The sequence below is a fragment of the Dermacentor andersoni genome, chromosome 5 (genome assembly GCF_023375885.2).
Source record: "Dermacentor andersoni chromosome 5, qqDerAnde1_hic_scaffold, whole genome shotgun sequence".
Classification (NCBI taxonomy): Eukaryota; Metazoa; Arthropoda; class Arachnida; order Ixodida; family Ixodidae; genus Dermacentor; species Dermacentor andersoni.
In genome coordinates, this window is record NC_092818.1 from 67,963,041 (window position 1) to 67,976,800 (window position 13,760).

Genomic DNA, 13,760 nt, shown 5'->3' on the forward strand with positions numbered 1-13,760 from the left:
CCCGACGAAAAAATTGCGTTATTATCGCAATGTTCATATTGAAGGATTCTAGCGACGATGAAATTATAAATATTACTGTTCCGATGCAGATTCCTGTGCGACCAAACGAGAAAAAATGCGACTTCATAGTCTTCACGGCTCTCTTGAACTCAAGGGCTATGCAGAATTCTTCGAAAACATCTTGCGCCTGAACACATAACTTGTTAATTGTGCAAAATAAATTGCAATATTTGAAGTAGAGCACGAAAGAACCGTCTCTTTTTGTTCTTCCGCAGTAAACTTACAACGTTTAAGGTTCCCTTTTAAATAAAAATCTTATTGGCGAATTTTTGTGCCCTTCGCATAAACAAAACTTCGGATAAATGAAAAATTTCTTTCAGTGTGCCTTTGTCTTTTTAAGCGGAGTCTACTGTACTCAGCGCCGTAACTTGTGCGTTTCCAAAAATAGCGCGGAACTTAACAAGTGTAAGCGCTGCAAGCTGTTCAGTTAAGGACGACTGGTTCGCGTGTTGAAGACAGTAGTGCGTGAACGTTATGAGATCAAGTGCAATGACAACCTTTGCAAGCTGAAGTTGCTCTTAATTGCCGAAGAACGTTTTGTAAATACTGACCGACAAAAAGAAAGGATGATTCGAAGCACTAGGGTGGCAGGAAATGAGCGGTTGCGTTGGTTCTCCTATGAATAATCATGTGACGGCACAATAGCAACAGGTGACTGATAATCAAAAATTGATTAGGACATTTTAAGGCTGACCGCGTGTTCGCTGCCAGAAAAACGCTAACGTAATCAGGGCGTTAAAAAAAGCTTGCAACGTTCCTTGGTGGGAATGGAAGATTTTGTGTTGCAGGGCGGCTCAAAGCACGCATGAGTAGCACGTAAAGAGTGAATACCTGCTAACGGCACTCGCATTTTCTAAATGGGTCGGGTGCCGGATCAATTTCACGATAGCCAATTTCACGCGTTTTCCAAAGATTTTTGTTTGCCCTCCAGTATGACAGTCATGCTCTAACGAGGATTGTTCAACACTGCTGTTACGAATAGCCAATCGGAAATCGCAAGCGTTATTTCAAGACGACCCTACGAAATTGCATTCTGAACATTAGACTCCTATCATGGCGGTAATAGCATCAACAATTAAAGCACTTACTGGCACAGATTGGAGTTTTTTTTAGATAGCTTAAAAACCTACAGCATTTCGTTTTTTTACGGCGATATTGTTATTCATCTTCATAATTCGTACATGCACGTTGCGCGAAGACTGATTTCCATGATACTTAGCGTACGCGTGCGAAATGTGCTCGAGAATGCAATTGCCTCTCCTTTAAAGAAAATCGTGAAGCTCCGCGACGCTTATTAATTGGAATGCAAGCAACATTTGCCACTTGATGCTCGTTGGAGTGCGTGCGATTTTCACTTTATGATTATCGAGGAAGAACCAATAGACGCATTCTTCATCCAAACCATCTGGCATGCGGCTAGCATTTTCCAAAGCATTCCCGTTTTAGTTGATAAATGAGTCTTTTTAGGAAGGCTTATAGTAGCCGAGCTTTCTTTTTCTTTTTTGCTTGTTGTTCATCTCTATCTATCTTTTCGTTTCTTTCTTTCTTTTTCTTTCTTTTTTTGGAGGGGGGAGGGTGGGAAACAGTTGCTTTCTTTGTGTTCACACTGGCGGCGTCTTCTCGAGTAAGCTCGACTCGGATAACAGGATGCATGATGGCTGGGAAATAGCTGTTTCACTGTTCCGGTTCCGGTTGCCAGTTGTGCTCCCCTTCCAGCCAGTAGGTGGTCATGACGCCCTTTCCCTGCAGAAATGAAAATCAGCAACTTTAGTCGAAATTTCAGCTTCGTTTCCGTGAGTGTCCACAGGTGTCAGAGAGAGCAAACACATCGTCCGAACTCACGACCGTCGCTTGTCGCTGTTTTTGCCCCGTAATCATAAGGTTATTGTGTGCGTACACTGTCATCAGCGCAAATTCCACAACAGGTAGCAGGAAGCGTGGTTCAAGCACTGCTGGGCTTTTACTATTGGGGTTGCCTTTTCATATAGAACAGACTTATACTCTTCTCACCACTACCTGTTATGCCGAAATGTAGCCGGGGTCAGCACTGCAATAGTAGTGGTCTCCCCGGAACTGCACGTGTTTAGCTACTGTGATGTACAACTTCGATGCCGATTGCGCACCCGTTATATGAAATGCCGCGAAGTTTTTGTCACTGGAGCACGATGACAACGACTGTGGTGTTGGTGATACAATAACACGCTATTCCTGTCGTCTTCATCTCATTTCTAACGACAGCAGCAATAGGCCACAATACCTCATCTAAACCAGTCCTGCCAACTGCGTACGTATGGAGGTACTTCTAATAAGGCCTGCGCTACCGGATTTCATGGCACGGGCAAAATGCGTTAACAAAAATTGAATGGCAATTTGGCAGTAAATGCGCGAGAAATGAGCTAGGATTACGTCACGCCTATTTGAGGCATCGGATCTATAGTTAAAACCACGTTCACCATTTTGCAAAGTGTTCTCCAAGAGCTCACTCGACACATGTGCTACCTCTTCTATAGGAGCGAAGCGCAACTTATGGGTGGTCCGCAGCATGCCACCGTCAGTTGCGCTCTCTCTCTCTCGCTTTATATATATATATATATATATATATATATATATATATATATATATATATATATATATATATATATATATAATGTACCCATTCGCACACATACACGCTCTTCTAAGCTCTTCCACCGCATCTCTACCTCTACACGTGACCGGCTTCCTACACGTCATAACCACTTCTTCATTTTGAAAAAGCGCGTTATGGGTCAACAAGCTCGCCAAATTTACTCTCTCTGTCTCTCTCTCTCGTATGCACGAGTTCAGCCGTCGTAGAAATTTACCAGGTCATTTTTATCCAACGGAAAGAATTGCTGTAGCAGTCATCGCCTTCCACCGTTCTCACACGCTTAACCCTTTCCGTCCTTGAAACAGAATGAATCGCTGTTTCCTTCTTTTTCGCCGTCTCGGACGCTTTGTCACTTCGGCAGTGCTCGGCCAGTAGCATGTATTTGCTCCGTTATGCGGCAAGAGCCGGAGGCCCAGATGCCTATACTCCGTTCCATACATAGCAGTCAACGCTGTGGAGGCTAGAAAGACTTCTTGCAACGTTCTCACTTGGATATAGTTCGATGTTTTTTACTGCAATTGTGCGCAACTCTTTTCTATATATGCGCAGCACTGAATGAAACAAGTCTTAATCCTTAGAAACAAACAAACAAAAAAAAAAAACACTGCGGTGTGCGGCTGCTAATGCGTTGGTTCAGAACATTTTTATTTTTGTTGTTCTTTTCGGGTTTTTTTTTTATTTGCAACCCGTCGCGAGGAGCCTCACGTGTCGTTGGCGCGCAGCCAAGCATGCACGGAACGCGCGGAACGCGCGGAATGATAACTTTTCTTGGCCGAACTACTTCCGTAGCTTTCACAGCGTTGACTGCTATGTATGGAACGGAGTACCGAAACGGCGTAACGCCCTGTCATTTCACCGTGACCGCTGTCGGGCTGCGGCCGTGCTTTTTCACCTATTGCACGCTTGAGCACAGCACAATAGCAGTCGCTCCACCGCCCCACACGTAGTCATTTCGTATTTCGCGGGCTTTGGTTTTCTTTTTTCTTTTTCGCGGCAAAAACAACCAGGAACATTTCAGCGCGTAAAAACAAATGCTTCCGTCAAACGTTATTCGAGGTGCTCTACAGCTTTGTAATTCACATGTTAGGGACTCAAGCAATAATTAAAAAGTTGACCAAGTAAAAACATTGAATCATATAACATTTAGTGATAAAAGAAATACTGGTTCTAAGTATGCACGAATGCCGCTAATGTGCAGTCGATACGATTTCTCTAGAGCTCTTGCTGTCTTACTTTTAAATCTTGGTCCAGGTTAGATGGGACACCTAGTACATAAAAATTGAATTCTTGGGTTTTACATGCTGAAACCAAGTTTTGATTACGAGGCACGCCACAGTGAGGGACTCCGGATTAATTTTGACGACCCGGGCGTCTTTAACATGCGCCTAAAGATAATGCGCCTAAACCCCCATCGAAATGCGGCTGTCGTGGCCGGGATTTGATCCCGCGTTGTCGTGCTTAGCAGTGCAACACCATAGCCGCTAAGCCACAGCGGTGGTTCGGTGTATGAATGAATGAATGAATAAAGCCTTTGTTTTAAGGAAGGGGACGGCTCTAGGCCACTGTTGGGGATAAGGAGGGACAGGAATGTGGGTTCCCGGACTGTTGGCTGAAGCACATCTTCATCTGAGTCTTGGATCTTCCGCTTTATGCAGACTCAGGTGCGTGTTCACTTCCGCCGCTCTCACACGGGCTAATCGACCCCTTCTACACTACTCGAAACAGGCCACTTTGTCTGCCATATGTCGCAATGGCTTTCTGTGTTTCAGGGTTAGTTTGCAATCCAATTCCTAGTGTTCTAATGTCTCCGTGTAGTAAATGTTGAATGTTGGATCTCCCTTGCGAAAAAGCTGCACAGCTCCAAATGAGGTGTTGCAAGTCTGCTCTGCATGACTCCTGGCAATGTGTGCATCAGGTATAAGTCTTCGAAATCGTAGCTTGTCTGGGTTGGTGCCATTTCTCAAGTATGTGTGGTGTGTATGCAGCGTTGGTCATAACCTTAGTAAAAAAAGAAAACCTCTTCCGTGCGAGTAAGCCCGCCCTTGTCGTCAAACACATGTGCTGGTGTAGCTTCTAATAGTCTCCGTTTACTGTCTGGTTTTATTTTAGTACGAATGTAATGCATCAGTGCTCTGCTAGGAGAGCCGAAGGCTCTCCTAGCAGAGCATTTAAGTTACGCATTTAGGTTAAGCATTTAAGTTACGCGTAGACAATTGAACTTCACACACAGTGGGCACAGAAAGCATTTTCATAAGTGTTTTTTTATACACTGACCAATACCTAAAGATATTGATCGGTGTGTAAAAAAACGCTAATGAAGATGCTTTCTGCGGCCACTGTGTGTGAAGTTGAATTGTCTTCGCGTAACTTAAATATTTTTTTATTCGTATTGAGGTGCGGAGTTTAGGTTGCTAGTCGTCACGATTAAACATAGTAAAAGAAGTCGAAATCGCTAAGCTGTTAACCAACTATTGCTTTCTAATGAGGGCGAATATGCAACAGATATGTTAACCTAATCGCTACCAAGCACTCACTGCAGAAATGGCCCAAATATACCAATTGTTTTTATTCGGTCAAACAAACATATACGCAAGAAAAGAGAGCTAGAAATATCATATGGAAAATTTTTTTGAAAAGTTTTTTTAAAATATAAGGGTACAATTTCTTTAACCACAGTAGTAACAAAACTTTGCCGCGACATTTCAAAATTATAAGGTTAGCAGAAAAGGTGTGTTCTGCTCTAAGCTAAAGCGCTGCTATCACTCTAAGGCACGCCCGCAAATCTTGGCTTCGAACTGTCTAGAAGTTGGCATTTGTGTAGTACAAACGAACGCAATTCTTTCAAAGCTATGTACAGTGCATTGCGTCACGCAGCAACCAAGTCCTGGCTCTAGTTCCTGCTTCTCTTCCGATCACCTGATGAAAGTTTTGAGTGTACAAAGTGTCTCTTTATTGTCTTCTGACTTTTATCAGTTGGCGAAATGCACTACAGAAAGAAAACCCGTAACCCCACCGTAAAACCAGCAAGAAGTAGTGGCTTTCGCCCTCCGAGAAAGCAAACCTGGACGAGATGGTACGCTATGGCGTCGTTGCAAAGATGACAGATCCGTGCGCTTGGTTCAGCTCTTGGTTGTAGTACTGAAAATGGAAAGGTGCGCATATGCCTGGCTTCTTCAGATTTGAACAAAGCGATCCTGTCAGGCCATTACTACACGCCTACTTTGCAAGACGTACTCCCACGTTCGCAAGGAGATGAATATTTTTCCACCCTGGGCGCTGCGTTAGGGTTTAGGCAGATAACCCTTGACGAAGAAAGTTCGCCTGTTTGCACCAGAAGCACAAGCTTAGGAAAGTACAGGTTTCTGCGCATGCCATTCGGCATCACATCAGTACCAGAGCTTGTAAACGCGCCATGCACGAGGTGGTTGGAAGTTTGGCTGGCATAGCTATCATGATGGATGGCATATTGGTCTAAGAAAGCTTTAGGGAGGACCACGATAAAAACCTCACCGCCTTCATTGAACGCTGCAGAGAAGGCAACTTAATCCCAATAAAAAGTGTCAAGTTTTGCAGTCCCACGTAGGCTTTATAGGCTACCTCCTAACCCCAGAAAGGCTTTCCTTCGACCTGTACAGAGTGCAAGGTATCATGCAAGTAGCAGCACGAAAGAACAGTAAGGAGCTTTATGTATTCCTTGGCATGATAATCTTTGTGTATCAGTTCATCCCAAACATGGCCGTTTTATCCGCGTCTATTCGGGAGCAACTGGAGAAGGACATCGCATGGACGGGGACAGAAGCGCAGGAAAGCAGTTTTCGGAGGTTACGAGCTAGCCTTGTTACAGCGATAGTCCTGGATTACTTTGACCAATCTAAACCAGTGAAGTTGTTATGTGGGTGGCGTCATTTTGCAAGATAATCGTCCTGTAATCTATTAGCCCCGTTGCTTAACTGACGCGCATCAGCGGTACGCGCAAGTTGTAAAATAAACCCTAGCCACAGTTCATGGCTGCATGAAATTCAAGGACTACATACTCGGACAACCAGTAGTCACAATGAAGTCCAATCACGGGCCACTCGAATCAATTTTCAAGAAACCGCTTTGTGACGTCCCTCTCCGCCTTTAACGCATGGCGCTAGTGCTCCAAAAGTTCCTATCACGGTAACATACAAACCAATAAAGAAACTCTCTTCGGCCGACGCACATTAACGCTTTCCCTGTAAAAACCGAGTTGGTTGATGAAACGGAGCAATTTCGAGTCAATGTTGTTTATTCGCTATGTATTTGAGATCCGCAGCTGCTGAGCATGAAAGATGAAACCCATAACGGTAACTTCATGACCACGTTTTTCCGTTACGCTAGCAACGAGTGGCCGCAAAGCAAGCAGCAACAGCCGGATGCTTTAAAGGCATACTGGAGTTACCGCGACGAGCTGCACGTGGAAGATGGGGCGGCTTCAAAGAAGCAACAAGCTTGCCATTCCTACAACAAAATGCAAAGAAGTTCTTGGCCTGTTTCCCACTGCACATCGTGGCGAAGATGAAATGATGAGAGCCAGGCAAGTAATGTACTGGCAAAGCATGAATGCTGACATTACAGTTAGAGCGACGTTATGCACTGCTTGAAATAAGTACAGAACGAGAAATTGAACGCCCCTAAAGCTGCCAAATTTGCCTCGGCAAATTGTCGGTGTCGATCTTTTTCGTCATGAAGTGAATGCCTTATATATCAGAAGATTTTTACTCCTTTTTTTTCGAAGCCCTAAATCTTAAATCAGTTTACCGCTGCTACTTTAATCAATGCAAGCGCAGAAATCTTTGTGACGCATGGCTCCCAGCCAAGCTGTGCAATGATAATGGTCCTGCCTTCAACAGTGCTTGCTTCCTGTCCTTCTCAAGTCAATTCAACATCAACCGCATCCGTCTAGACCATACTACCCGCGAGCAATGGCTTGGCAGAACACGCTGTTCAGGAAACTTAAAATATGGATATGGAATACCCGTTATTCCACCCTTGAATTTTACAGGGCCGTCTTGGAATGGAGGAATACTCCGAGTGAGAAACGGCGCTACACGAAATAGCGTTTGAAAGGCACGGAAGACGCGGTGCCAGTCTCTACGTCACAAGCAGAGGCGCTAAGACTCGGTGTCACGTAACCCACCTACGGACGCAGTTCAAGGCGCCCTTTGAAGAAGTGAGCGCATACGCCGAAGGCCACTGCGTTATCTGTTACTAGAAAGCAAAAGAAATTATGCAGAAACTCAACTAGAGTTGCCTAAGTATGCGTAAGCATTGTGCCACTTGCTGATCTACACGCATACGACACGACGACGTATGTTTACCGCAATTGACAAAGCCGTAGATGGTTCAATATACCTATACTTTATTGGCCTCGTAATCTGTTTTGGCTCTTGATCCCACCAGTATAAACCCCTATCGACCCTTGTCCATCGTTATCGACCTTATCGGACTCGATCCAACCCTTATCGGGCCTTGTCAACATTATCAGAATTACTCCGGCCATTATAAGCCCTCATCTCTCTTTTGCACCATATCCATCCGCGTCGAACCATTATGAACCACGATGAGGCCTTTATAACCAATCATCACCCATTATCATCCTTGCCGACTCACCGACTGCTTATCTCTCTGTATTGCGCGACAATACAGACAACGAGGTACAACACACGATATGGTTCAGATATATTCGGCTCTGCCGGGAGCTTAGCGCAGTTTTGAACGTGGGGTCGTAGGTTCGAAACTCACCACCACAACCTTCTTTTCTAATTTTTTCTTTCGTAGTTATTCTGGTTTTCTTCATTTTGCGCGTCGTGTTACGCGTTACGGACAGATTTGCTTGGTGAATCGCCTGACAATGCTTACGGATTAAAAATAGCAAACCAAGCCTTGTTTGCACACGAAAAATTTGGACTTCTTTTCCGTTTGTTTGGCTTCTTTCTCTGTAACTTATTTTTCCCTAAATAAGTAAAGCTGTGACGGAGCGCAGTGCCATGCTTGCGAATTCAACATGTACCCGCCGCTTACGGCGAGCCTCCTTACACACGGCTGCGTTACAGAAAAAAGCGTCTTTTATTCGCCGCTATTCCTCTGGTTTACATGTACTTCTAATGCTGTTGTGTATTTTATCGCTTCACTTAGAATCATACCATAATACTAAAGTTGCTTTGGACGTCTTTCCGTAACATTGCAAAAAAAAAAGGGACTGTCAAGTAGAAAGAGAAAGAGAGAGAGAGTAAACATTTATTTCAACCATCGAAGTCGTTGCTCTTGAAGTCGAGTGGATGGTGTCCTTACTCCAGAGGGCCGCTGCTCATTGGATGTAGCTGTACGAGCGAGGAGGAGACGAGCGGCCCTAGCCAATCAGCAGCGGCCGAAATGGACAGTCCACTAGGTGGACTCTTACAGAATAACCCCCCAGGATCGTCTCCACTGGCTATGGCTGCTCGACGAACTTGCTGGACGAGCGCTTCTTGGCCCGCCAGCGTATCACCGGTACCCTCCATCGCTGAAATGAGGTGCTAGGCGTCTCTAAGTGCCGAGTTTTGCCCCGCACCTCCATTAGATGTGGAAGAGTGTAGGGCACGTGTCGCCGCACCAGAGGCAGATGCTGCGATATATGAGTGGGTACATTTCGCTGTATCTGTGGATGTTTGGGAGTGTGTTTGGATAAGTCTGAAAGCTACTGCCTCTTCAGCGTTGAGCTTTTTGTGAGGATAAGGATAAATCGGACTCGATCCGATATATCCTTATCCTGCAGGATAAATACTGCGATTGAGCCGCTGGATCTCGAGACATACGTCACGTTGAATATGTCTTTGTATGTTACACTAATGTTTTGTTATGCTCACCTACTCTTTTCTGTAATGCCTTCGGGCCTTGAAAGTATCTTAAATAAATACATAGATAAATAAATAAATAAATAAATAAATAAATAAATAAATAAATAAATAAATAAATAAATAAATAAATTCGCTCTAATTTGATGACAGGGGCACGAAGGGAAATGGTGGGGATTGATGGACTATTGGTTTTGCTCCGCTCGGTTGGTCAGCACTCGAGCTAAGGTGTTCGCCCTTTCGTGTAGCCCGACGTCCCCGTGATTGGATGCGATTCTTCCAAACTCTGGCTTGATCTCAGCCGCCAGCTGCGGTGTTCGTCCGTTGGTAAGTTTACGGCAGGCCTGTTGCAAGTCGGTAACGACGTCAACTTTTAAATTTTGTTTCTAATATTATGACAGGTACCTTGGTGAATAAAACATTTAGCTGGCTTGCAGTGTTTGGCTCTTGGTGCACGTCCTCATCGACTGACCTTATTTTGTTGACGAAAGACACTCTTCGCGGGCTGCTTTACGCCGATTAGACGACAGAGAGTTCACAGGAGTAAATATATTGGACCATTGACTCGGCCGTCTTCCAGAGTAACCATAGCCCTGCTGCACTTTTTAATGTTGATATGGCTCTGCGACCGCCCTTAAGTGGGCAGTGAACGCTGTTATGAACGCTGCATTACTATTGGTCTTTCTTTTAGCTGCCTTCTCGGCAGCAAACCAGGTGGGGGGGGGGGGAGGAATTCTGCAAGTGTACATCTAGTGGCTTCTCCATTTTGTCCGCTGCTGAATCGCGAATTGGTTGGCCTGGAGTACGCGCGAGAAGGAGACAGACTCCTCGAGCCTGCCTCGTTCTAGTTCGTGCAGCTCTAGGCAGCATAGGCCGAAAAGGACAGTCCACTAGGTGGACACTTACAGAACATGTCCCGCAGGTTCAACCTGGTTAGCTTCCCTGCCTTTCCTTTTCTACCTCTATCTATGCAAAACTTCGGATGCAAATAATTGGTTGCATATGATTTGAAGACATGCCGTAAAATTCACAATATCTGTGCTCTCAACTCGAGTGCACAACTAATGGGCCGAACCGGAGCTTGCCCCCGACTTAAATTTTTCAATTTCGTATGTGCACCACCAGCTGAGACCTTTGAAATGTGAGTTCTCGAACGTTTCCTTGTTGCTCCGTAATGCGGTGTGCATGTTCTCATCTTTCCGGCGTGAGTCTGGAGTATATCGAGCATCGAACAAGTACTTCGAATAAGTGCAGCATGACGTCACAGGCTGCCACCGAATCGAAGACGATATGGTTATAGTCTTTGCGGTCACGCACGGTACCCCAGTGGGCGCTAACAGCTTCCATTATACGACATCGCTTGGGAAAAGAAAACAGACAATTACGGCGTACGCAGAATCACATTGGGCAACACTTGTCTAAGCACGGCCTTCAATTGACCTTTCCCAGGAGGGCTGAGAAGTACGATCGATGCATTGGTTCTGGTTTAAGAAATAATGGTGTCTCCAGCGCAGGAAGGCATGAAGGAACAAAAGCGACGTAGGGTGAACATGTTAAGCGCTGATAATATATGCACTCTTACAGCTAATTTACATTCAGAATATATAGTAAGGGTCTGTGACTCTTGTCAAGACGGGACGTCAGTGAAGTGTTGACTTTGGATTTATGGTTATGATTCGTGCCCTGAACAGCGCCATAAAAAGCAAACAAATGAGTAAAGAACACGTGCTATAATATTATTGCGCAGAGCCAAAACATCCCAGAAGCCAACCCGGGAGATGTGTGGCCACGTTATAATAATAATAAAAAAAACTCACGCATATACTTCATATACTTCGCTTAACGCCTCGAATGACATAACGACGACCATCTATCTCGCAACTCAAACGGAAGGCGCCACCCGACTTCATCTTCCCCTAAAGTTACTCACCTTCACTTGCACCTCGCCTCTTAGTGTGAGTTGGAAGTTTCCAAAGTTGTCGAGCAGTTCCTTGGCCTTGGAGCTGACGTGAATCTTTAGCGCTGTTGAGAGGAGAGAACATCGAAAAGGAGGCATCAGCAGTAGATAGAATGGCGGCCATTTGGATCGCTGTCCAGCTATCCGAGGGCACCGTACTCTTCATTAACTGAGAATACAAAATACGGCGTAAAGTACGGACGCCCTCGAAGGAAAAAAAATTTGTAATGACTTCAGGCCCACGCGCATACATACATCCACTTCAGACGAGTACACCCACAGTTGTCATAATATAGAACCTTAGTTGCGGCAGGAAGGCGCCTTCACTTGAAGGTCGTACAGCCCTTAGCCTGAAAGTTCAAGGTTTCTGGCATCGACTTTTGGCTCAGCTTCACGCGCGCTTCGCATGATTGATGACGCTCAATTTTCCGCGGAACGTCATCGGTGGTTCACACGGGGCCGCCCCCGGCTCGTGTGCGCGTGCTCTTGAGGAAGTGTGCATCCGCATTTTTCAAAGGGTGGTCTCGAGAGTCCTTGCGGTTGTTCTTGAGAATTTGCGAGACCGCCTGGGTATTAATCTGGAGACGTGGCATTCACCAGCACAGTTTGTCGAAAGAGCGAACGAAGCGTTTGGCAGGAGGTTGGCGATAACCTGAAGTGCAAAACCATGTCTTTAATCCGGTTTGATCTACTAATGCCTTAAGTTTTGCTCCAAGGCAGCGGAGCGCAGAGATCTTTGACATTCAGCGTATGCATTGGCCGTAGGTTGATGTGGGACATATGGCATGTCACTCGCGATTTCGCCTACACCAATTATGGTTTGTCGCGTGTAACCCACAGAAGAAATAACATTGCTTTATCAGTCTCCTTAACCGAGCCACATAAAGAAATCTGCATCAAAATCATCACCATCATTAACAGGAACAACATCGATGACGGCATTTGTGTAACGTGGAATTAGTAGCATATCTAGAGAAATATAGCCTTGGGTGCCCGAGTAATTAGGAAATCTTAAAGTATGAACTGGGTTCGACTCACGCAGGGGAAATTTGTTGGTCATTTATACGAAAGGCCTATGTTCACAATAGTGGGAATTTGATGAATATGCAATGGATTTATTTATTTATTTATTTATTTATTTATTTATTTATTTATTGATACTGCGGTCCTGTTTCCAGGACCTTAGCAGGGTGCATACAAAGTGAAAAAATCTAAGTACAAAATACAGCGATACATAACATAGGTCACTCGCGATGTACAAATGCAAGCAGTTACTGAACAACACACAGTAAATCACTCGCTACATAAACATAGGTGCGACTCAAACAATGGCAGTGAGCATTGAGTTACAACGTCATCAGTAAGATTATTCCATTCAACAATAGTTCTGGGGAAAAAGGAAAATTTGAAGCAATTCTTTTTAGTAATTAACGGTGTTATTGTCTGTGAGTGTCGATGACGTGTAGTATAACCAGTAGAGAAAGTGATAAAGCGTGATGTATCAATGTTGTAATGCCCTTTTATGAGCTGAAATAAAAATTTTAAACGGGATGTTTGGTTCCTTTGTGTCACAGATGGCAATCCACTTCTCTTGAGAAGCTCCGTAACTGAAGTGCGGCCATAAGAATTATATATGAATCGTACTGCCCTTTTTTGAACTTTTTCTAGTTTAGTAATGTTTCTTTTAGTAAAGGGATCCCATATGACAATTGCGTATTCCAACATTGGTCGAATGATTGCATTGTAAGAAAGAAAACGCACAGGAGGCGTAGCGAATTTTAGAGAGCGTCTTAGGAAAAATAGTTTTCGAAGGCAGTTTGCCGTGACAATGTCAACATGTTTGTTCCACGAGAGAGTGTTAGTAATCCAGAGGCCAAGGTATTTATATGCGGTTACCTCATTTTAGCTTTACTTTAGTTTTCTCTGAACGTTACCGCGGAGAAAAAGACAAAGTTCCGCCCGAAAGGGTAAGCATCAATTACGATAGCAAATTAGTATACAGCTATAGGAAGTAAGGATAGTAGTTTTATCAGCTGCATGAACTTGTAAGCATTCGCTTACTAATTAAGTTAACAAGCATGGCGTCATGCGCGCACAGGTAGACATGAACACATCTAACTCGGTCACCCTCGATCACCGCAGAAACTCGCTGTCAAAACGCCGGAGTGAGGAAGCGTGGCAGCAGAAGCGAGCGAATTGACCTTCATGCTGCGTCTTGGATCAGTGCCAACTAAGCGTCGAAAGCACAGCGCATACG

General features: G+C 44.7%; 1 protein-coding gene across 1 annotated transcript in view; it reads right to left on the minus strand.

Annotated features, from left to right (window-relative positions):
- Positions 1-1,630: 1,630 nt before the first annotated feature.
- Positions 1,631-13,760, minus strand: part of LOC126531965 (atrial natriuretic peptide receptor 1-like) — a 71,783-nt gene continuing 59,653 nt past the window's right edge. The window contains exons 13-14 of the mRNA XM_050179675.3: positions 11,477-11,568; positions 1,631-1,803 (exon numbers count right to left, since the gene is read on the minus strand). Of these exons, the coding sequence (XP_050035632.3) occupies positions 1,735-1,803; positions 11,477-11,568 (161 nt within the window). The 3' untranslated portion in view covers positions 1,631-1,734. The remainder of the gene's footprint in view (positions 1,804-11,476; positions 11,569-13,760) is intronic.